General features: G+C 41.5%; 2 protein-coding genes across 2 annotated transcripts in view; one reads left to right on the top strand and one right to left on the bottom strand.

Annotated features, from left to right (window-relative positions):
• Positions 1–2,026: 2,026 nt before the first annotated feature.
• On the bottom strand, positions 2,027–15,201 carry MDH1 (malate dehydrogenase 1). The gene is made up of 9 exons (XM_042837971.1): positions 15,125–15,201; positions 9,622–9,720; positions 9,263–9,359; positions 8,122–8,297; positions 6,866–6,988; positions 6,558–6,734; positions 3,529–3,642; positions 3,229–3,318; positions 2,027–2,674 (listed from the first exon to the last, which is right to left on the bottom strand). The coding sequence occupies exons 1-9, from the start codon at positions 15,125–15,127 to the stop codon at positions 2,549–2,551; spliced, it is 1,005 nt and encodes a 334-aa protein (XP_042693905.1). The 5' UTR covers positions 15,128–15,201; the 3' UTR covers positions 2,027–2,548.
• Positions 15,202–15,500: 299 nt separating this feature from the next.
• The window catches only part of LOC122161166 (WD repeat containing planar cell polarity effector), a 137,745-nt gene continuing 129,460 nt past the window's right edge, over positions 15,501–23,785 (top strand). The window contains exons 1-3 of the mRNA XM_042820356.1: positions 15,501–15,633; positions 16,171–16,284; positions 19,008–19,053. Coding sequence (XP_042676290.1) covers positions 15,501–15,633; positions 16,171–16,284; positions 19,008–19,053 — 293 coding nt within the window. The remainder of the gene's footprint in view (positions 15,634–16,170; positions 16,285–19,007; positions 19,054–23,785) is intronic.

Genomic DNA, 23,785 nt, shown 5'->3' with positions numbered 1-23,785 from the left:
CTCTGCAAAGCTGCTGCTTTCAAGATGTCAGGACGTTTTTTCAACACGACTCGGTATTTGAACACAAATCAGTGATTTCTATTTTCATCTGGGATAGTGATAGCATAACACAGTTATCTTTACGTGAGTCGGTCGTTCATTTCATCTGAGCCATAGTTACGCTCTGAGATCTGCTGTTTGGAATGCAAAGTGTATTTGTAAACATAAAAAAAAATTCCCCAAAACGTGGAGAGAACAGTGCCAATAAACTCTTCCAGTACAACTGTCCTCATTTGTGTACAATCTGGTGCCTTGAGAGCATGCTGCATCTGTTCCACTTGTCAGAGTTCTCTTGCCTCCCCTGGCACCAATCAAGTTTCAAATCCTATTGATTTTCTATGACATGATGCCTTATAAATAAGCCCAGAGTGTGAATCTCCACAGTTAGCATCAGTGTAACATTGATTTTGATTCATCTGTAGGGGCTGGAGTTTCTAGCTTCCCCTGCAGTCACTGCAAAAAGATAACAAGAGGAGTATCTGCATTAGAAGAACGACAAGGAAAGAAAGGTTTGAAATCAATGTATTTGTTCAGTGGGGAGAAGCTTCATTTCTTCTCTCTTCTTGAGGTAAATAAGATGACAAGAGAATCCATCAAGTGCTGAGCTTAATTATGCGCTTGTTTTGATATACCGAGTGATCCAAGCACCACTTCAGCTGTGCTGAGTTTTCTCCTGGAGAGGGATGCCTTCCAACAAACATCAACAAATCCTGAAGAGCCAGATCTTCCACAGAATTTTACATCTAAACCAAAAGCCCCTTCTTCCCTGCCTTGCCATAGATCTGGCAGTATGGCGCTGTGCATACCAGCAATTCAGCAGCTCTGGCTTTCAGGAACACGTGGGCACTTTCATTTCTTCCATCAGCCTGCAGCCATTCCAACACAAGTAGCAGAGCGAGCTGTTCCCCCTGTGTCACCCCTGTGACACACACTGCCTTCTAACAGGATGCAGCATGCTACTTACTGGACCGAAAGCCTTTGGTCCCTGGGCTCACGTTGAAATGACTTTGCACCGAGCACCAGAAGGCACTCGGGAAATCAAGTTTTCCTCAGCTCCTAAATTTCTGTAAGTTCCCAAATGGGCATGAAAATACAAACACATGACATTCGTTCCTCATCTCTGCTCCACAGGTAAGCTTCAAAGGGTGCAGAGGAAGGAGAAAAACCATGCAATTATAGCAGAAATGCAGTGTGTGTACTGCCTGCCTGCTCCCAAACAGTGCTGCAGCATTTCCCATGTTCTGAAATGCCTGTTTGTCCCTTTCAAGTATTTATGCTTAGTAGCTCCTTGGAGCATTACCCTGATTTCATTTAACAGCTACAGTAGTGTTACGAGAACAACTTAATTAAGGATTAGCTTACTGATGTCTGCTGACATTTTATATTCTAGTTAGAAAATCCCCACAGAAGCCCTTCCTTTTGCTTAGAATTCAGTTAGAGCTGTTAAGCATTCTCTTGATTGTTTATTTATTTTTTGGTCAAAATGGTTTCATTGTTTCACTCCTCTTTTGATTTGGAACAGGACAGACCAAGACTTAGCATTGACCCGGTGTATGAGATGCACCTGTGTTGGCAAAAGAGTACAGTATAATGTATTTGAAGTAGCTTCCTGCAGCTAAGTGTCCGTAGGCTGCAGCAAGAATTCTCAAGCACATACATTAATCTCATGTGCTCTTAACCAAGCAAGTCCTTGTCTACTGGGACAAAAGGCTCCAACTGCCTTTGAAGCCACAACCAAATTAGCACTGATCTTCAGCACCAACGCTGCTTTTGAGCTGTAATGCCAATGTAGAAATCTGCCTATTGCTTTCCTGTTGATGTTGACATATAGATTTTAACCCAGAAGAGATGAATGAAGTATTTATCAACAAAAATTCTCAAAACCAGCTTCCTTACTGAAATAAACTAGGTTGTTTTTTTTTCCTGGTTATACCATTGAGTGCTGCAAGCTACGTAACTGAAACATGTAACAGACCACTAGCAGCCATTTTGTGATCAAGCATCTTTTAATATTTCTATTGATAAATATTGTAAGCAAGACCAGAGTGAATAGCATATATCTGGAGCCTACCCACCGATAGACTCGAGTCACTGAACGACTAGTTCAAGAACTACTGGCATCTTGATTTCCTTCTCAGCCGAACCATTGGATGTTGCAGTGATAATAGATCAGGACGTGTTCCAACAGTGCCAAATTCTAATCAAAACTGAAATTGTGCGTTAGTAGCCAAGGCATAGGCAAACAATTACACGATTATTCTGTATCATACACAGAAAGCAACTAGTATTGAACAGATGAAGTTTGGTCAACAAACTAACTTGACTTATTTAATAATCTTTCTGCTAATAACTCGATAGGCCCAGTAGTACCAGTAAGCATATGAACTTCAAAATGCACAATTGCCACAGACAGTTGACTTGAATACAGTAATAGTGGTTGGTTGCACACTTAGAGACGACTTTTAGATTCTTCCACTCTCAAATGGCTTTGCATTTCTGGATCATATAGTCATGCACTGGAGAGGAATTCCACAGCTGTCTCCTTCTCTTCAGTTAACTCCTTAGCAGTCAGATCCATCTTCTCACGAGAAAAGTCATTAATAGGAAGACCCTCAACAAACTTCCAGGTTTTGTCCTGTTTGAAAACAAAACAAAAACACTCTTATGTGAGAGCAAGCTTCATTCAGTTTGCACAAAAAGCCTTGCAGTGAAAGCACTACAGAGAATTAAATGTCACCTTCATTTAAAACTTTGCTCACTTATACTCACGTACAACATCAAGTCAGTACCTGCATAAGATTACAAGTTATTCACAGCTGCATGAAAAATCCTGCTTTCCTACTGTTTTATAATATGATCTGAACTCATGAAGAAGCAGTCTTACTCTTGATTCTATCATGAACCTTGTTTCTGACCACACAGGTTGTGTTTGACCTTTAAAACCAGACCAAGTAGAAGTGAATTTTGCTTTCAGATAAAGAAGACAACCAGGAATAGCTAGTCATGTCAGACTACTTTTCTATCAGCTTTTCTTTGACTGCTACTTCCAAAATAGTGAATAGTGGTCTATTTTGTGAGACTGCTAACACTACCAGTCACTGCAGTTTTATACTGAAAGCAATGCTGTTTTATAGGACAGTTTAGCAAGGTCTAGCAGAACTGACTTAGATTTAAATACAAGCTAGTTACCTTGATCACAACAGGGAATGAATATAGCAAGTCTTCAGGAACACCGTAAGAATTGCCATCAGAAATGACTCCCATGGAAACAAATTCTCCCTGAAAACAGAAGAGTCGAGGACAAACACATTTTTCACTAATGGAAGAAAGCAAAACTTTACCTTCCAATATACTGCATCATGCATGACATGCACTACACCAGAGAAGAGCCATTCTTCCCCTGCTCAACACACATGCTCAAGATCAGTGACACTGACATGTAACCAAACCATCAGGCAAACAAGCACTTTTTCAAGAGCTCCATCTTACCGCAGGAGTGCCAAACCAGATGTCTCTCACATGATCACAGATAGCTTTGGCAGCTGACATCGCACTGGACAGCTTCCTAGCCTTAATGACAGCTGCTCCACGTTGCTGAACAGTCTGCAATCAAAAAATACTAAATTATGAAGCAGGAAAAAAAAAAAATCATCATTTGGCCTAAACATTGCAAGTAAATTCCATAAGGAAAAGTCCAACTTACAAACATTAATTTCATCAGTCAAGATACTATTCCATCAGTAAATAAACATGGCATACAGAGCAGAAATACAACCAAGAGTTTTGCCAGGACAAGAACACAGTGTCATATTTCAAAGGCTTGCTCATACGTAGGTTGCTCTGAAAGCAATGTCACCCATTTATTTCCATAGAAACTACAACTGATACAAAAAGCACACTGATACTGTTTGGTAGAGCAAAATCTCAGTTACAAAACACTATTTTTCAACATGATCACCACCGTTAGCAGTGCATTTTTGCCAAGGATGAACAAGAGCCTGCATGCTGCAGTTATAAAACTCTGCACCAGCAGAGGTGACCCACTTATGCACAGCTGGAAGGACTGCAGTGTTGGTGGGAAAATGCTGCCCACAACCATCTTCTACCGGACTGAACAGGCAGGCAGAAGGTGCCGACTCCAGACTAAATGATAGGTGTGCCAGGACAGTTCAACCAAGATGGGCAGTGTGCTCCATGGTCTTCCAACCAGCACGGAGGCTGGTGTTACTGCACTGCAAGAGAAAGGTTGTCCTCCTCTCTGACTTAGAAGTTAGAGCCTTCAGATTAGACAGAACTGCAACACAGCAGCCAGAGTCAATGGTTTGTCCCGGTTCCAGGAAACCCAGAAAGACCACCCCTTTCCTATCCCAAGGGACAGTGCACATCACTTTGGACTGCATTTTCAGACGTTTTTCAATAGGGAACTGACATGTCACCACTCCACAGACTGCCATTTTGACTGTGGCTCAGAGTGGTGACACCACATCTCATCGCTGGTAACGACACATGCAATCCAGCTGTCACCTTCAGCCTCACATTGACTGTCATATTGACAAACTTGCACACAGTATCTTCCCTCTTCTTGTGTGAGCATTCATGAGATTCACTGTGTATGGGAACTGCTGAATCACAGCCTGAACCTCTGATTGATCACCTGAGGCAAGCAGTGAGTCAGCCATGGGAGCACAGGTGAAGGCAATTCCTGCAGGAAAGGGTGGAGCCTGGCTGCACCTCTGCTAGACCTATTTAAGAGCTGACTACCAGTGGGGAAGGATCTCTGCTGGTCTGCTGGATTTTCATAAGTAAGCCCAGGGTACAGGTAAGCTTTCTCTCTGTTCTCTTTTTGTTGTTATAATCTGCTTTGCCTAACTCTCTTGTTTGTTTTGTAATTATAAAATCTTTATATTCATTGATTATACAACCTGGTACAAACTTTTCAATATTCCAACACTGCTACCATTGCCTCCAACATACTGAAGCTGTTATTCAGCTGTATGTACATTTCCTGGTTACAACCTGCCAATTTATGCAGATGAGCTGATGGAAATGCTCACTGTTTCATGGGCTGACAGCAGTGCACGGCTATCCCTAACATGGCTTGTCTTTCAAATTGTTGTCACCACTGCTGAAATGTACCACTCACTGTGCTCACATCCACTGTTTGATCTCCATAAATGTTCAGCAAGCATCAGTGAATGGCACTGGGTGACACTGTTTCCAAACACAGAAATTCAGTTCCACCCCTTTGATTCATGTGCACTTCCAGGTCAGGCACCATGCTGTCAGGCTGGCCCTCTGCTGCCATCTGTCACACAGTAACAAAATGTTAACAGAACGTTGGTGGGAAGCTTCAACCTCTACTGTCATCCCACCAACATCCACATCTGACATTGTGGGCCAACATCCTAATGTAGGAGGCATTATTTTCAGAGCAGTCCTAGTACCTGCTGTAGTTAGCAGCTTCTTCTTTCAATAACCAGACCTTTCAAAGCTTTAACCTCCAGAGACTTCAAGTATGTTAACAGTAACACATTTCTCAGAGCTTCACTGGAATTTAGGTTTTTACAGCTGAATACCAACATGAACTATTTAATCTCAATCCTACAGTATTTAATGTGTAAATTTAATTTAGTTTCTAAATCATTTAGCCCCTTTTTCTCTTCAGCAGACCATTCTAGTATGGATCAGCATTACAGTGTACCTTGAATGCAAAACAAACCAGTATCTTGCTTTGGCCATGCAAGACACAGCAGGATAAAGGACACGGCAATGAGAAACTCCTGTAACAGCTTTCTGCTTATACTTGGTTGGCAGTATGCACTCATTTTTCTCTAGCAACAAGCATAGACTGGAACAAGCAATACCTAAAACCAAGATAGGACAGGATACAGACATATAACAAAAGACGTCCACCGTTCCAAACCGAATGTATCTTGGATAAAAAGCAGAATTTGACTGGCATAGACTAACACTGCAATTCCAACCAGCATGTGCCTGCTTGGAGTCCAGTTCAAAGGCTTTAATAATCCCTTTGCTTTATACTGCAGTTAAAAACATTTGTAGTTTTCTAGATTTTTCAGATTACTTTTGAGAAATGCTGTTGGTGAGGTCATAGATTGAGATTTGGAGAGAAGAGAAGAAGGTGTTCACACACTGCAAAGCTGTTTCTGGTGGCTGGGTGGGAGCAGCACAGGAAAGATGATCCTTCTTCATCTATTAAAACACCAGTGAACTGGTGCTTGTGTGGCAGAAGAGTTGCAACAAAGCTATGACCGAAACTTTGTGTTGAATCATTTGAATACTCTTTTTTTCTAGTAGTGTTTACAAAAGTATCACAATGCCTTACGTTTTTCAAGAGCAAATAACTGACTGAGAACAAGTATCTGCAGAGACATTATTCTAGCTAAACAGATAAATTCTGAGATAGGAATAGCTGCTCCAGTCAGCCAGTTACATAGTTTACGTGAAGTTGGGAGAAATCCTAAGTACAGGATGATCACTAGAAGTCAAGACCTTACCAGGATAAAGTCTCCCTTCAGCCAGCTGTCATCTTTTATAGCTTCATAAACTCCAACTTCCTTTCCTTTCACATTCACCTTTGCATGGTTAACATCTGGATACTGAGTGGAGGAGTGGTTGCCCCAGATGATGACGTTCTTCACATCATTCGAAGTCACACCAAGCTTCAGAGCAATCTAATTGGAAATTAAACATGCCCTTTGAATTAGCTTCAGCCTCTCAATTCACAAACTTCTTTGGAAGCACAGCTCTCTCTGTATTTAGCAGAGACCACAGAAAGCATTCTAAGTAAATAGGTTCTTTTTACCTGAGATTTAGCTCTGTTGTGATCCAAGCGAGTCAAGCAGCTGAAATTTTCCTTTGGTATCGATGGGGCTGACTTTGATGCAATCAAACAGTTAGTATTTGCTGGATTCCCAACTACCACCACCTAAAAAGAAAAAAGGAGAAGAGGAATTATAGAATGAAGAAGCAGCACCACGTATTTAGTCAAAAATGCTATTTCTGCAAAACAACTCCTTCCAAGGCAATATGAGAACACTCTATAAATGGAATGGCTTTGCCTCTGAGAAAACAAACTCTTGGTTGTCTCCAACAATACTCAGCCACCATCACCTTAAAACTACTCTGAGACTGGCTGTCACTGCTCTATGTAATTGCTTTATAATTAAGAAAGCCAGAGGAGTTGCTTATCTCAATATTCATAGGCAGTTAGAAGTGAAATATTGCTGAAAGTCAGATCAATTTATTACTATGGGAAAACTGTTTTTTTATTCATCTTTCATCTACTAATATGCCTCAAATGATTAATGTCTAGTTCTGCATAATCTCAATCACACAAGCTAATCTACAAACCTTCCTTTATATTTCCCCTCCTGAAAATGAGTTCAGTACATTTTCCATTACTCTGCAACAGTTAGACTGATAGTTTTTATTCCAAGTGTATAAAGAAGCAAACAAGTCTTTAGAAGCAGTAGGAAGTTCATCAGCAGAGGAAGTAGACATTAAAAAGTCAGTTACAAAGCACAGTTGGAGTCTGGGTCTAAGATTAAGAGCAGTAGGAGAGCAGCCACATGATCCCATTAACTGTGCTGAAACAATCTGAAAGAGAACAATTAAAAGCTTCCAATGCTCCAAAGACCAAGATGCAAACAACTGAAATGAGCTGATCTTTTGTGCAACTGTAATTCCATATTGATGCTGAAGTTAAGGGTCATTATGTTGAAGCCACTGATGAAGTAGACAGCTGCATGCAGATAAGAGTTCTCCCAGAGAAGAGATAACAAAAAAAGATTTTTCTTTTTAATATTTTTAAGTATTACTAGTGTGCATGGAATATTGCAATTCAATGTACCTTTTTCACTGAATGAATTAAGGACTAAAACAACTACTAATTTAACACACCATATCTCATCAAACCCTCACTGTGTTACAGTCTCCAGGACCTAAGAAACAAAATGCCTGCACTGAATAGGTTCCTACTTGCACAGAATCACACCACAATCTATTTAGATCTCTAAATGATTCAGAGCTGAACCTTTACAATTCAATTTCAGTATTCACCTTGACAGTCTTTTTGGCATATTTGTCCAAAGCTGCACCCTGAGACTTGAAAATTTTCACATTTGCTTTGAGTAAATCCTTCCTCTCCATGCCTTCTCTCCTCGGCATGGAGCCAACCAGAATTGCTATGTCAAGGTCCTTGAATGCAACTTCCTCTTTGTCTGTTGGAATGACCTCTAAAAAAGGGAAGGAGAAAAGAAAAATCTATCTTTCATAGCAAAATGTTTTTATATATATATACATATATATATACACACATCTATATAAAATCTGATCCAAAAACAGCAGCACCTTTCTGTTCCAAAAAATGTAAGCAAAGCCATTTGGCATTAATTCCAAAGATTGAATACTTGCTATTCAACAGTTTCTATATGCTAATATTTACTTAAAACTTTAGCTATAAATTCTGAGCATGGGAGAAAGATGTGTCAGAAGATACCTTCTGCTTATATATATATATATATATATATATATACACATATATTCATAGATATATACAGACAGGTAAATGTATAAGTATACACGAATTGCTCTTCACTTCTACAAAAAAAAGAAAAATCATAAATTTACAGTGCCAAGTACAAGTGAAGATTTCCACTGCCTCTAAGAATTCAAACTGAAGAAGGGTTGATTGTACAAGAGCTAGAAGCTACATGCTTTTCATGTAAGTACTATAATAATAATCACAGTGGCATCTACTGGCTCCCTTTCTTGTGCCCATGTAGAATAGAGGAACTTAAATATTACATGACCTGAGGAGTATTTTCTCAGTGTGTCTTTATGAGGAAATACATCTCCAGAATTGTTTTTTGGCTTGGTAAGAACATGCAGGCACATTTCAAGATTCAAAGTTATTTCACCGTTAGGCCAGAATACAACAGATAAACGTACAAGTATCTGACAGTTTGCTGAATGTGCCAGCTACCCAGGCTTAGGTACATGAACCAGGAACTTAGTGAATTCTTTATACAAAACCCACTTGATGACATTCTTCCTTGTAAGAAGTCTAAGTCAAATTAGTTTAACATCCACAAAAAATAAAACTAAGAAAGCATCATCTAATACATTCTTCTGCTTAATGCCAGCTACTGCAATTTCTAGATCCAGCACAATATAGGTACAAGAAAATGCCTTTTGGCACCTCTCAGCAGCGGCAGGGCACAGTCTTGCAGCTCCATCACTACGCCTTCCAATACAGTCATCATAGGAGTGATATCCAGCAGCACAAGTACAAGAGGCTGCAAAGAAAGAAACAGTTTACTTGGAATTGATCGTAGACTCATCTGCTTTGAAAATCAGTTTGTCTTGTTATCTACTAGAAATTTATCTCGTGTAAGGAATATCAACTTAAAACTTTAGCACAACCAAGTACTGAAAGCTTGCATAACTGAGCAGGACTCTCACAAATAAATCACTAGTATGGTGATCAAACATTAATTCTGGCATTAGCTTATTCATTTCTGCGCAGCGGAGACGAACAACGATTCAGTGAACCCTCACCTGCTCTTTGCCAAAGACATCTCCCTTGGCGATGCTGTAGAGCAGGGAGTAAGCAATCTGCCCAGCAGCTCCGGTCACCAGGACTCTGATGGGTTCAGCCTGGAAGAAAGTCGGGGACACTGAGCCACAGCCACAGTGCAGGTTCACAGCACCTCGCAGTGGTACAAGTGAACGGGTACTACAGAAGTGAGGTTAAGATTATTTAACCTGGATGAAATCACATGCTTCAAAATGGATGAAGGCCAGCTTCTGGGATCATACCGGAGCCTCCAGAATCTTCTCTGCCTACACTTACAGAAACAGACCATGCTTGAAAAGATATCCCCAGGAATAAATGCTCCCAGAAAAGCTTCCAAAATTCCGGGAATCACAATTAGAAAAACATGGTATGGATTTAAACAATGCTACTTTTTCAGCACGAGGCATTGCGATACACACTCGACTCACTAGACTATCCACTTATGCTTCCAAACTCACAATTTTCAGGAGCTGTTGTACTTTGCCAGTTTTCAGATTCTGAAAATACAGACTTTTTTTTTATGAACTATTTTGAATGCTTACTTGAAACTGAAGATTTGCTGAATGCTGCAAGCCAAGGAATCTTAAAACCAGTGTCTCACTAAACTGTTACACAGCAAATCCACAGACATGATGGGCAAATACAGACACCAATATCCAAACTGACCAAAAACCCCCAAAGACTGGGAGGCTGTTATGCCAACATGCTGTTATATTGTATCTAGCAAAAAAAAACCCACAAAAAACACAACGCAACCACCACAAGGCTTACTGTGTAGCAAAAGTCCATTCTGTTAAACAGAACGCTAATACTGAAAGGGCAAAACATGCCAAAGGCTATTCATAATCCAATATTCTTTAAGCCTGCTTTTTGTATCACTCTTTTTCCCTAGAGGCAACAGGGGGAAAACTGTTAAGACAGGAACACGAAGGCTTGGACCAGTCTGCTGGAATTCTGCACTCACTTTTACAATTAATTAAAAGATTATCATTTCAGTTATGGACAAAACACAACATTCAATTACGTCAGACGTAATTTAATTGCATACAGAGCTCCACTACAAAGCAGAGCTTGCGGACCAAAGGTGGTGGTTTTGCTCAGCATCAAAGAGGTTGGAGCTGAAATACAGATCCAGTTTTGGGATCCTGAGTTTAAAGTGATGCTGAATGGATCCAGGCAAGATGACGAGGGTGGCTGCAGTCCTGTGTGCGTGTCCTGTAAGATGAGGCTGAGGAAGCTGGACGTAGTCTGGAAAGGTAGAGAACAGAGGGTGCTCCAACAGCAGCCTGCTAATGCTTCAAGGAGGGCTACAAAAATAGTGCTGCTGAACACTTCTCAGTAATAGACGGCGGAGTGGGAGGCCACAGATCACAGCCTGGGAGGTTGAGCATGGATGTTAGGAGGGGAATTCTCAACTAGGGTTGTACTGCTTCACTGCAACCAGGTACCCAGAGAGTTTGTGCACCCTGCTCCCTTGATGGATGTTAAAGATCCAGATTAAAAAACAAAACAAAACAAAAAAACAACAACACGCAGGACCTCACTTTGAAGGAGCAAAAGACTTTCTATTAGGCTGAATCAGGCAACCTCCAGACTCAAGAGCAAGGCAGAGTCAGACCAGGTGGTCTTTGCAACCAACATTCCTTCTATGATGCATTGGAACAGGCTGCCCAAAGAGGTTGTGGATGCCCCATCCCTGGAGGCATTCAAGGCCAGTCTGGATGTGGTTCTGTGCAGCCTGCTCTGGTGGTTGGAGACCCTGCACATAGCAGGGGGTTGAAACCAGATGATCACTGTGGTTCTTTTCAACCCAGGCCATTCTATGAGTCTATGAGTCTATGATTATGACTTGAGTGCATGCTCTCTGCCATAGCCAGCAGTCAAGCACAGCTGCATCAAGCTAACATGAGGTGATCATAAAAATTAGGCTTTGTAGGAGCTGTCTCATTCTACACTGCACTAGATAAAATGAGAGCACAAGTGTTAATCTATTGAATACACAGAGTTAGAATTCAACGTGATTTTGCCTTTATTATTCATAATATTCTTTAAGTGTTTGGTTAATTAGCTGCCAGTTCTGGTGCATTCATTTGAACCTATCTTACTGTGAGTCTCATCCCACAAACCTCATAAAAACTAATGAGGAACGAGGAGGAGAGGAGACAATCAATTCTTCCCATTTTAACTCTCAAAACTAGTTCCAGTATGTTGTTTTGGAAGTTATATGCTACAAAAGTACTGCGAGGTCTGAATGACGATGGGCAGGACAGACTCAGAAGCATATCAGGTTTAAGAACCAACTTCAGTGTGTTTTGAAGGAGAATCTACTTTTTATTTAGGAAATGGAACAATCAATGCTCTTTTTAGGCTTCTGATCTTAGCAGTTTGGAAAGTACTGGAAAATTACTGTACTGCAGAAACTTGGCCTGGTGAAATCCCGTATGAGGAGCATAGAAAAAGCCATTCTGTAAGGGATGTGTAATGGAGCTGTCAGCTCATGGCCAAAAGGGATGATTGAGCACCTGGTGAAGGGGTATGGCTGGCCCAGGAAGCACAGGTGCAAACAATTTTCCTGTGCTTTCCACGTGACTGGAAGAGAGTTGGATGCAGGGTCCAGCCCTGGGCTCATTTAAGGACTGGCTTCAAGGGAAAGAAGGCCTCCTGGCTGAGGGCTGCTTAGTGAGGAATATTCCACAACTGGAGGCCCTCATCACCAGCTGGGTGAGTCAACTTTTGTCTTTTATATGACTGTTGGTATTCCCTGTGATGTTTTGCCTGGTACTGTAAATAACTTGTCAGAAGCAACTTTGCTTCTGCTCTTATTCTAATAAGTGAATGCATTTGCTTTGAGCTTCATGGTAGCTTGAATCCATCATGAATTTGGTGCTGCAGAATTTTCGTTGTAATAGAGGATTTTAAGAAGTTGGGCTCACAAGTTGCTAAGGAGAAAGATTCTATCTACAGTCATGTCACAAAAGGGAGACAAATTCAGCAAACTTCCTATACCGTGTGCTTTCCATTTTATATGTTAGTGTGATCCAAACAAAAAAAAACTCCAATGCATTCACTAGTAAGCATTTAGTCCAGCAACAGGATAGGAAAGGAACAGAAGATTTAGACAAACAAAAAGCAAGAAGTAGGGTTTTTTTTTTGTTTTTTTTTGTTTTTTTTGTACTAAAATAGCCTTAACACTTACCCTTGCTAAAATAAGCCCTCAGTCTGACTCACCTCCACCCTCTCAAAAATGTTTGTTTACTGCCATCCCTGTTTTCTTGTCTCCATTTTGGCCTGGAAGAAATGCAGCAGCTAACACAAACCAGGGAGCACTGCCTACTTAGTTCTCTCTCTCCAAGCCATCACTACATTATACTCAACCCAAAGCTTCCCACCTACCATCAGCAACTGAGCAGTAAGTGGATTCTCTTCCCTTTGATTCTACAATCTCTGGATCAAGATTCTCATCCCTTGACTCCAGAAGTTGGATCAAAACACTGAAACTGTTTTGCTTCTTACAATAGCAGAAGGTAGCTAACTCTCCCTAGCAAGCTTATGTTGCATTGCTTCTAAGCACTGTTATCCTTGACAGCTGAGGAAAGGAGTTTGGAGAAGCACGCAGCTCCCAAGCTAACAGCCTCCCTGTGAGGGAGTTGCAGGTGCACACACATTCATGTTCAGGCATTTAATCCATGACTTGGCTTGTGTACAGGGCTTCAACGAGAATAGTGTCATGCTTTAGTAACAGCAGAGGTGACCTTCATTTACTTGGGTATATCTGGACTAGGAAAAAAACAAGTAATTGAGCATTTAATTCCAAAGCCTTTTCTACTCTGCGTATGTCAGATACATGGTTAAAAAGTTTTAAGAAACAAAGAGCAGTAAAGATAATGGGGGAGGGGAAAAAAAAAAACAACAACAAAAAAACAACAACAACAAAAAGTGTGAACACTGTGACTGCTGACATTTGCCCTCATTCAATAAACACATTGGGTTTCCACTCCTTCAGATTATCACTGGTTTAAAGGTAAATATTCTGCTATCAGATGAGGAAATAATGGGTTTAATGCTTCCAGTCCCCACCTGGGACTCAGGAACTTGGTGTCCAAATTACTTTTGTGATTACTGCTGGTATCAGCAAACTTAAAACATCAGTGCTGCAAATGATAATAGTACTACATGGCAAAACAGATCAGGAGGTTATGAAATTTAGTCAAAAAAGCAATGTTAACCCATCATTTATCAGATGTAGGAATGAGAAAAATCCGTTGCCTGCTTACACAAGTGATGAACTTTAAATTACTAATTAGTTATTAAAGATGAGAATTAGCATTATTGCAGCTGAATTTAGCTGTCAAGTTGCCAACAGCATTATTCCTGACCGACGAAACTAACCAAGCTATCCCACCATGCCTGACAATACTTGGAGCACATCAGTGAGGCTAACTAGTCACAGTGCCTTCAGAAGCTTGGAGCCTAAAATCAAGGCCAGGCTGGATGTGGCTCTGGGCAGCCTGGTCTGGTGACTGGCAACCCTGCACATAGCAGGGAGTTGAAACTGGATGACCTTTGAGGTCCTTTTCAACCCAGGCCATTCCATGAAACCCTCCCTTCCTTCCCCCGAAGGAGCACGGGGCACTGCCAGATGTATCTGGGAACGTGGCAGACTGCATCAGCAGGAAAGGGGCAGAACTCCAAGGGAAGTCTTTCCTTCAGCAGTGACCTTCAGCCAGGTGCCCCCACTAACTTTTTCTATGTCATTCAGCTAACAGCAGTTGCATCAATAGACACAAGATTCTGTTTCAGAAGTTCGATGCTGACAGGAAATACATAGAAAGAGTACTGGAGGGGTGGAAGGATGAAAGCAGTGATGTTCCAATGAGTCTAAGTATCAAAACAGAGCTTTAAACAAATGGTTCCTGTGGGACCAGCAGATTCACAGCAACCAGTTTGGAAAGCTCACATGCAAAATGAAATGCTATGTCTTGTGGTGGCTCCTGAGAGCCCACATTCTGAACAGAAACATGAGTTGAGAAGCAGAATTGATGAGGTTTTGCAGACTTGAGATACTTTTTGAAAGGTGCTGGGAAAATAAGTCATTTTAGGGCATGCAAGGAGTTTTAATATACAAAGGAAAGTGAAGATGCGAGTAACAGAGCACGGAGGCTGCCTGTTACAGGGCAAACAAGGCCTCCGGGCAGAGGCGCAGCGTGTCCCCAATGACCTGGGAGGCCGGGGCGAACAGCCGCCCTTATAGCGACGAACGGGGCCGCACCGCTCCGAGCCTGCGGCGTTTCTCCTTCATCGAGGAGAGCCGCAGCGCTCGGCAGGACGGGCACGGAGGGAAGGGCTCCGCGCCGCAGGGAGCCCGGGGGAGCCGCCGCCATTTCGAGATCGCCTCCGCCCGAGGAAACCTCGAGCCCCAGCCCCCTCCCCCAACCACCTCCCGCGGCCCCTGAGCGCGACGTCGCCACACGGAACGGTACCGACCATGGCTGGGAGCAGCGAGCCGAGCGGCAGCCTCGAGGTCACCTCTACCGTGCGACTGCGACCGCCGGCGGCGTCGCGCTAGGGCACCGCGGAGGGGCGGGGCGCGCCATGGCGCGCAGGTGAATGGGGACTGTAGTCGCGAGTCTCGCCGTCCTGTATTGTTGTGGCGGGGGCTGAACTACAAGTCCCAGAGTGCCTCGGGGCACGCACGCCCAGGCCCCTGCACGCTATTGGCGCCGTTTTCCCGGCGCCCCGCCCCTCCGGCCCGTTCATTAATCCCGTCCGTCCCCGCTAGGGGGCAATGAGCGGCTCCGAGAGCTGCGCGTGCGCTCCGGAAGGATTGTGGTTAGGGCGGTGTTGGCTCCTGGGTTTGCGCATGCGTCATACGGAGGAAACTCAAGATGAGCCAACTGTGCGCATGCGCGCGAGGGAAGGTGTCCACACCGGCTGTAGAGGAAGGAAGGGGACGTCGTGCGTCGCGAGAATTCGGGGCTGCTGCGCGTGCGCAGGTAGCGGCGCTGCGGTGGTTGCTAGGCAACGCTGCAGCGGGAACGGCGTGCGGTGACGCGCGGGATTCCCTCCATCTCCCCAGGCCCTGCCGTCTGCACGGTGCTGCTAAGGGCCTCAGCACGGCCACTCTCCTCAGACCCACTCGCCCCGGCGTCCCTCTGCCTTCCTGCCCGGCTGGCTCTCCGTGCTCTGACACACTTCTCTCGGGCAGCCTGTGGTTGTGCTGCGGGCTGAGCTCTGTCAGTGAGCTGCTGGCATAACCGCACCATGGATTGTTTTCTTCCTCAGGCCTTGACAAGGTTCCTAGCAGAACAAATCCTGTAATTTAGCTTAGCCTGTGCTGAAGGCTCACGTGCCCCGACATTTTTCAGCAGGATTAGTTTTTAATCCTATTTAGCCCCTTACAGGTGATTGTTTTAACACCTTGGGCAGCACTTGGGTTGACTTCTGTCAGTTCCTCAGTCAGAAATCCTCCTTTGGGGCAGTGGTGTTAAGAGTAAACACGAACACACGGCACGCAAATGTTCTCACTGTAGCGAGCCTTGTTGCTAATCGTCCTCGTGCCACAATCCCAGGCTTCCCGTGGTTTGATCGACCGACCCTCTGGCAGCTCCTGAAGTATCGGAAGCAGCGGTGTCAGGGTTCAAAAGGTATCGTGATGCTGAGTTTGTTCTCAATCTCGTACTGCTCAATGCTGATTTATATTGCTTAACAGCGATACGTTCGTGCTGTGAATGAAGATTGAACTTAAGTTCTGGTCTGGGGATGAATTTAAAGCCAAGCAGCTGCAAACGAAAGCAGAGGTCTGCCTTGCTGTGAGAGGTGCCTCAGCAGTGCCAGGGAGCTTGTTGTCCAGACAAACCATTCCAGAGCATCCTTAGATGCTTTACCCCAGTAACTCTGACATTTCTTTGCACCCACGCTTCATACTGATTTAATTGAGGTTATTTAAGATCTACATTTACCCAGAAGTTGACATGGGCCCGCAAAAGGTGATTTTTCACTAAGCATTATCAGTTATCTTCAAGTTGATTGCTTATCAGTTTTCAGCAAAATCAGTATAAGCGTGCTATAAACTGCTCTGTCTGCCAGCGTAGCGTTAAACCATTGGTTTAATGGATTTCAGTTAAGCTAGTCAAAGTTTCTTCTGTAGGTAAGGCTCTGTTTTCATTCTCCATCCTTTTCTGCCCAAGCTTGTGCTTGTTAGTTTATTGCTGGAGATAACATACCTAACATTGAAACTGATTTGTAGTGAATGTTTGTCAGTTTATTTTAAATATGTTCCTGGTATAACTAGTCCCAGATAGAGTAACATTGGTTTAAGACTGCACTGCCTTTTGTGATGTTTTAACTGAAGGCAACGCTGAAGTTTTTCAAGTTAACGAAACTTAATAGTTCTGCAATTATTTTTTCTGGGCTTAAATAGTGTTTCTGTTTGTTAGAATTTTATGTCTTCCAAGCAAAATGTAACCATACAAAACTAAGCAAAAGAAATGACAGATGCTTTCTTTTCTCCATCTTTTCTTTTACGTCTCCTTTTCTTGGTGTTTATTAGCTTTTTAAAATAAATCTGCTTCTGGATAGAAATTCTTCTGGTGTTTTGGCAGCATGTGTTGGTCCTCAGTTGTATTCCTCGTGCTGTTAAATCGTATCATTGTCTTCAGATTGTTGGTGCTGTGGGGATCTATGAATAACATACACTGAGTTTCTGCATGCTAAATTTGTGCTCTCTTTTGTCCTCAAGGCATGTGCTGTATTTGTTATTTTTGTGATTTATTAGCCTTAACACCTTTTCAAAGCTCCAGAGAAGTTCATTCCAAATCTAATGCTGTTTTTCCTGTCAATTTTTTCACAGTCTTCAGGTTTCCTTGTGGGATATTTTTTTTATCGTCTCAGAATATTTTTGCTATTTTACATCTTCAGTTGCCACTATTTCTGAGGTGGTGAGGTGTTGGTGTCATTTTCTTAATCTTCTTTAATGAATCTCGCATGTTTTATTACTGTATGTCTTTTGTGTAGAGCTGTAAGCCAAAAAGCTGCAGAAGTGGAAACAAATTAAGTGCAAAAGAAGTAATGAACTTCACTGTGCACACAGATTAGGCATTCAGGTATTTACTGAAATGCAGTTTACAGACTTTGCATTCACTGAAATTAAGTAACATGCAGATTGGTGTAACTAAACAACACAATACTCAAACTGTTTTGATCTCTATCTTGTGGTGATTAAGTATTATTTTTCAAGGCTCATAGTGTTGAAGTGTTTTTTTTTTTTTTAATTCCAATTTAAAGTGAATTATTCTCTTTTAATAGCTGTCAGTGCTCTGTAACTATAGTTTGGATCAGCTTTTTTTCATTGCTATCTATAGAAATCGCTGAATTATTTTTGGTAAGTTTTTATACCCAATTTTCAATGATTTGTGGAAGCTTTTTTTATCTTCTCCATGTATAATACTGTTTTTCTTTCTAAATGTACTTGCTTACAATTTTTATACAGAAAATGTATCTCAAGCGAAAGTAATTCTTCGAAATGCTTATGACCTTGTAAAAAACAACAAAAAACCAGCTATGTAATTGCTGGTTTAAAGCCCAGAAACAATAGTAGAATTTGAGCACTTTTTGAAGCCTATCCTAGGAAAGAGATTGAGAGGACCAGAAGTCAGTTTTTAAGATGACAGGGAACCTGCAAGAGTTTAAAACAGGACAAAGTTGTAGGTATAAGAAAGAACAATAAGAATTGTGGCTTAAAAAGTGAAGGTAGGTAAGTGCATGAAGTGCTGATGTCTTATACAGGGCTTTTTTTTACATTCCCCACTCTAATGGCCAGAATCTAATTTTTTAGTGTTCATTTCTAAACTTCAGCTATGTGATCCTGCATGGGTGTTAAAGGTCATGAAGAAGCTGGTGTTTCTAGACCTTCTGCTCATAACCCTGATTTTTATTATTATTATTAATATTAATTATTTTGCTGTAGTTCAGAAAACATTCTCAAGTAGAAGTTTTGCTTTCTGCCTGTGGAATCTGTTTCAGAGATATGGCTTCACTTCTATTTTTTTTAATAGCTCGGGTAGGTTTTTATGTAATTACAGGTAATTGATTATTCATTGATTGCATTTAGAAAGCCTCTGGTATTTTAGTAGGTGGGTGGGATGCCATGTATCAATATGCCTGCTATGAGGAGCCTCCTGATGCACAGCACACTTGTAACAGCTATTAGTAATCTTCACAAACTACCAACAAATCAAATCTTAATTAAAAATGTGACCAGATTTCTTTTTTTTGTTGCTCATTTCTATGTTAATGATACAAACACCTGTTACTCATTTGGCAGAGATCACACCAACTGTGTAAGCCTCCTATGCTGGTCTCTGTGTAGGTGGATCTGATGCACACAGGCCTCTGGAGATTGGAGTGCAGCTCAGGTGTGTTTGCTCTTGCAGGCTTTCTTCACTGACTTGGGGCTGCATTAGTACAGGGGCTTGGTAATAACTACTCTGTTGTAGGTAAAGCTGAGAAACCATGTGAGATCTGTTGTCATCTGACCCATTTTCAGAGGATTTTCTGCTCTCACTTCTTCCAAGTACAGAGTATTGAGTCCTTATGAAAGCGAAATAACAGCAGACATAAGGAAAGATTTCAGTATCTTGGCTGTACATTGAGTAAAGTTGAACTTCTGAATTGTTTTGAACAGGAGAATTGCATTCTTGGTGTATGAGAGTCTTCCTAGTTTCACTCCTGTAATAGAACTTGGTACTTTTCTTCATTACACAGACACTTGTACACCTGCACGGCAGTTTGGGTTTCCTGAAGTCAGTACATGGGAGAGGTTGGTTGTTGTCTAGCTTTGTAGCTTGAGTTAATGAGGTGGTACTTCCCATAGTAATAGAGTTGAGGTGGTAGAGGTTTTCACAGACCGCTGGGAGGTGGTAAAGGGAAGGAGGGAAAAGAATGTCCTTTGTAGTGCATTTCTTTGGTTCATTTCATTTTTGGAACGCTATGAAATTGTTTACGTGGTCAGTTTCCAAGGCATATCCATAGCACTGCTGTTCTTGAGCAATTCAAAAGAAGGTTATACCAGCCTGTTTTCATAGCTCAGTAAAACCAGTAGCTTAATGTGCTAGCTGAAAGCGTGTGAGTAATTGAAGTGTTTTCTAAACAAACATCTCAGAACTACTGGTATTATACAATAGCTTCTTCATTCAGTTGCTTCTTGTTTTACAAAGTCTCGTGAAGTGTTGATGTGGTAGGTTAGTTTCCTATGGAAGATGTCTGCAGATTGTATTTCTCTTAAGAATTGAATTATTATCTGCATTATCAATAAAAATACCCAAGGAGTGAAAACCTTACAATGGCTTACAATGTAGAGTTTTTAAAGTTTTTTTGTTTTTTTAATCAATTCCTTACAGAAGGGAAAGTCTGGGAAGATGTGGAGGAAGTATTTCATGTGAAGTCACAGTAGTTGTACCTTCTAAAGCAGCATTCTGGGCCATTTTGAGAGGAACTGAAAGGCTTGACATAGAGGGGAACCAAAGAGCAAGTCAGCATGTGCCTAGTAGGGATAAGGGATCCGTGGCTGTGGAACAAATTAGGAGCATCCTGTGCTTGTAATCTGGATGCAAATGATGGAAAAGAAAGCAGCTGCATCACCAAGTGAAGGAAGTTTCCCTGTGAAGTAATCAAACAAAGGGAATTGTGATTCTGGTTAGGTTTATTTTTCCTGGTTTGTTTCTAGAATGATACAGCTGTGCTTCATTTCTTTTTAGGTTTAATTTGCAGTCTGCCTTTAGGTCTTTAGCAGCTATTATGATGGTTCACTAACATACAGATACTGAAGAAGTTGGATCTTAATTGAAGGAAAGCCTTTTGAACATTTGGAGTTCTAGGGGAAAGATGCTACTCTTCCAGTCTGTACTTTTAATGTGGACAAAACCATTTGGACTGGATGATCTTTTAGGTCTTTTCCAACCTTGGTGATTCTATGTATATTCATTTCCTCACAGGTAATCCCATTTATTTACAGTAATAGACCAGATAACGATTTTCAAGTTGCATTCTGTCTCATCTGAAAGACAATAAGGTATCGCTATGAAATGGCCTTTGCCTTTTATAGCTGCCTGACATCCAGGGTTTCCCCTCAGTGTATTAGTAAAGGGAACGAGAAATGCTCTACAGTTAAATTATGGGTTTGAATCTCCAGGTGGTGCTTGAATTCATGGTTGAAGACTGTAGAAATTAATTTTGCTAAAGCAAGAAACAACAGGACATTGAGCTACTGTGCCAGCTTTAGATGTATGCTTCAAAAATTTTTTGCTGCTCAGCATTATTCAGTAATCTTTAACTCAAATTGCAGGAAATATTTGAAATTCCATTCTAACAATATCCAACAGAGAATATTAAAGAAGCATTAAATTTCAAATGCCTGAGGGAAAATGTTCTCTTGCAACACCGTGGGCACTTGGATCTTCATAGTACATGCAGTATTATAGTCTAATATTATGCTTTACTTGCTCTAAAACGAAAGCCCAATTTTAATTCCATCTCCAAAAACTAGGCGTACTGCAGTGAAAAATAATTTATTTGAATGCTGTTTCTTTTTAAATACATTGCAACTAACCTTAAAGCTTCCTCATGTGAAACTGCCACTGTGGCTTTTTGTCGTCTTTCATTCAAACTTGCAATGCGCTCTCAAAGACTTGATCCCAGAGCTTTCATTGCTAACTTACGAGTTGTCAGACCCCAAAGTTACCACAGAGGCTTTTTTTTTTTTCATTCTGTGTATTTTTTTCTTTTCATAAGACAAATATTTAGTATTTTATATTGCTTTGGTAAATGTATAGAATTCCAAAACCACGCATGAATGCGCTCCTTGGAGACAGGTCGTATGCAAACACCAAATGTTGCTTAATGGTAATATCTACACAAGTCTGGAAGAATTAATTTGACAAACCTGTTAGTGAACTTAATTTTTTTTAAAAAAGTTCTAATTGCACCTTTATTGTTGTGGGCTTTTTTGTTTGTTTTTTTAAGTTTAGTTTTAGACCATATTTGATAGCAAAGCTATTTCCAAAGTAAGTCCTCAGCTCACAAGATTCTTCTGAAAAAGAGGAGAGTAATTCCAAAATGGTTACAGAATCCTTAGCATGTATTCCTTATCCTGGGATTAAGTGTGTCTGTGTTAGGCAGAGCAGCAAAGTGCTGCATTTCTGTTGGAAAGTTTGTTGGTGACTATTCTTCTTTCTGCTTTTACTGAGGTAGATGTGAAAAGTGTCCAGCAACACCTACATGTCAATATTTTGATTGTTCGGATCTAGGTAGAGTTTCATGCTAAGCAGTTTTATAAATAGTGCTGCCCGTGGAATGGTGGCAGTGTGACTTGCCTGACAAACCAGATGGGAGATGTTTTAAAGACTTAAGAACTGCAGAAAGAATTTGAAAGGGCAGTGATCTCCATGTGGCTTAAGATGCACGATAAATGCAGTGTAGTACGTGCTTTTGTCCTTCATCATGTGGATATCAACTCTGGGTATGCATGTATATAATGTATACATTAGTCTCATAGTACAGTGTAGCTGTGTGAGATATGAATTAGTGAAACTTTGCTGTAAGGCTGACTGCAATACTAGGCTCATGTGTTGGTGAATTAACTTCACTTTGCTGTAATGAAAGTACTGGAATACTGCAGCCTTGCTGTGAGACCCTCTGTCAGTGCTGGGAGTACCAGTGGCACCTGCTGGCACTCTGTTCATGGGCTCTGACCCTATTTTGTGGGAGCTGAGGGCTGTGAAGGATGGTAGGCTGCCTTTTTCCATCGTAGCTGCTGTCAGGTGGGCAGAGTGAGACCCATTTTGCAGATGCATTTACTATTGTATAAAGAATGAGGGAGGACTGCCTTTGAATTCACCTCTTAAAAGGCAAGGCCGTCCACCTCGGGGCAATAAAGTCTTATTGCTATCTAGCTTTTCAGTGTAATCACCAAACTCTTAAGGAGTACAGTTTTTGAGAATATTCTGCTTTGGAGGAAAGCTGGGTGGCTCTGTAAATGTCAGGACCATCTTTCCTGACAAATGGAAGGTTTGTAAGAGACTTACTCTTTTAGTGTAATTTCTAAAGGCTTCAAAATCGGTCATATTGTATGGCTTTATCTCCAGTTTTATTGTCAGGAAAATGTTGTGTAGTTGTATTTCTTTGCTAATGGTTTTATTGAGTACACATTAAGTGATTAAATAATCACATAAAGTTAAACAGGGGCAAATGTAACACTTGATGTGTGAATGAAGCTATTTCAAGTTTCTTACCTGAGCTGTGTGTTTCAGTGGGCACTTACCTGTTCATTGTTGCTTGAAGCAAGTGTGATGCAGGAGCTGCAGGAAGGTGCCCACCTCCTTGTGCCTTTATGGTGTCACTTGTCCTCTGAAGCAGAATGGTGAACGGACAGTCTTCCTGCGCCTGAAAGAGTTGCATTCCTTTGTAAATAGAATTACTGTATTCACAGTGAAGCAAAATTCTATGTGATATTCTATTGTGTCAGCAAATGAGCTTGGGACAGAATTTAGGTGAAAGCTCAGATTGTTCATTAATGCTGTGTTGGCAGAGTTCCATACGTGTTGGTAGTCCTGTTAACTTCATTAATTTCAGCTGATTACAAAGGTCTCTTCCTCTGGAATTCAGTGTAAGGTTGGTACTGGACAGTTCATAACAGTGCCATTCATGAGGTAGAATACAAAAGTCAGACTGATAATGAATCAGTAGCCATTTAATTGTAATAAATGCTTAGGCTGTAAGTGGAACTTATTTCTCATGGGGCTGTTTGATTTCAAAGTAACTTGATTGCTTGACGTTTCATCAAAGGGAAATTAAATATTTAGATTGCAGTAAGATCCATCTGATCTATCTTTGGCACGTGTCAGTAATGTTTAGCTGTCACCTTCCTTCTTTTACTAGGGTGTTTTATTTCTTTATTCATTCTTTTTCTGAGTAGGATTTTTTACATATGATAACAGAAATCCCCCATGTGGCTTTTTGGGTCTCTCTCTGCATGTCGAGGTGTATCCACGTTCAGTGCATGGGGAATGAACTGCCCCTCTGGGGCTGCTCTGCCCCTCTGGGGCTGCTCTGCCCCTCTGGGGCTGCTCTGCCCCTCTGGGGCTGCTCTGC

Source organism: Centrocercus urophasianus, unplaced genomic scaffold, assembly GCF_019232065.1.
Source record: "Centrocercus urophasianus isolate 14NV4802_14NV808 unplaced genomic scaffold, USGS_Curo_1.0 seq_10, whole genome shotgun sequence".
In the NCBI taxonomy this organism is placed as follows: Eukaryota; Metazoa; Chordata; class Aves; order Galliformes; family Phasianidae; genus Centrocercus; species Centrocercus urophasianus.
Note: the sequence above shows the minus strand (reverse complement) of the source record. Positions and strands in the feature narration are given on the sequence as shown.

What these genes read in the sequence shown, in the direction of transcription:
- MDH1 (XM_042837971.1), bottom strand. An exon ending in ATGCCAAAAAGACTGTCAAG is followed by an intron (nt 6,989 to 8,121) that starts GTGAATACTGAA and finishes TTTTCTTTTTAG; the next exon opens with GTGGTGGTAGTTGGGAATCC. An exon ending in TCTGGTTTGGCACTCCTGCG is followed by an intron (nt 3,319 to 3,528) that starts GTAAGATGGAGC and finishes TTCTGTTTTCAG; the next exon opens with GGAGAATTTGTTTCCATGGG.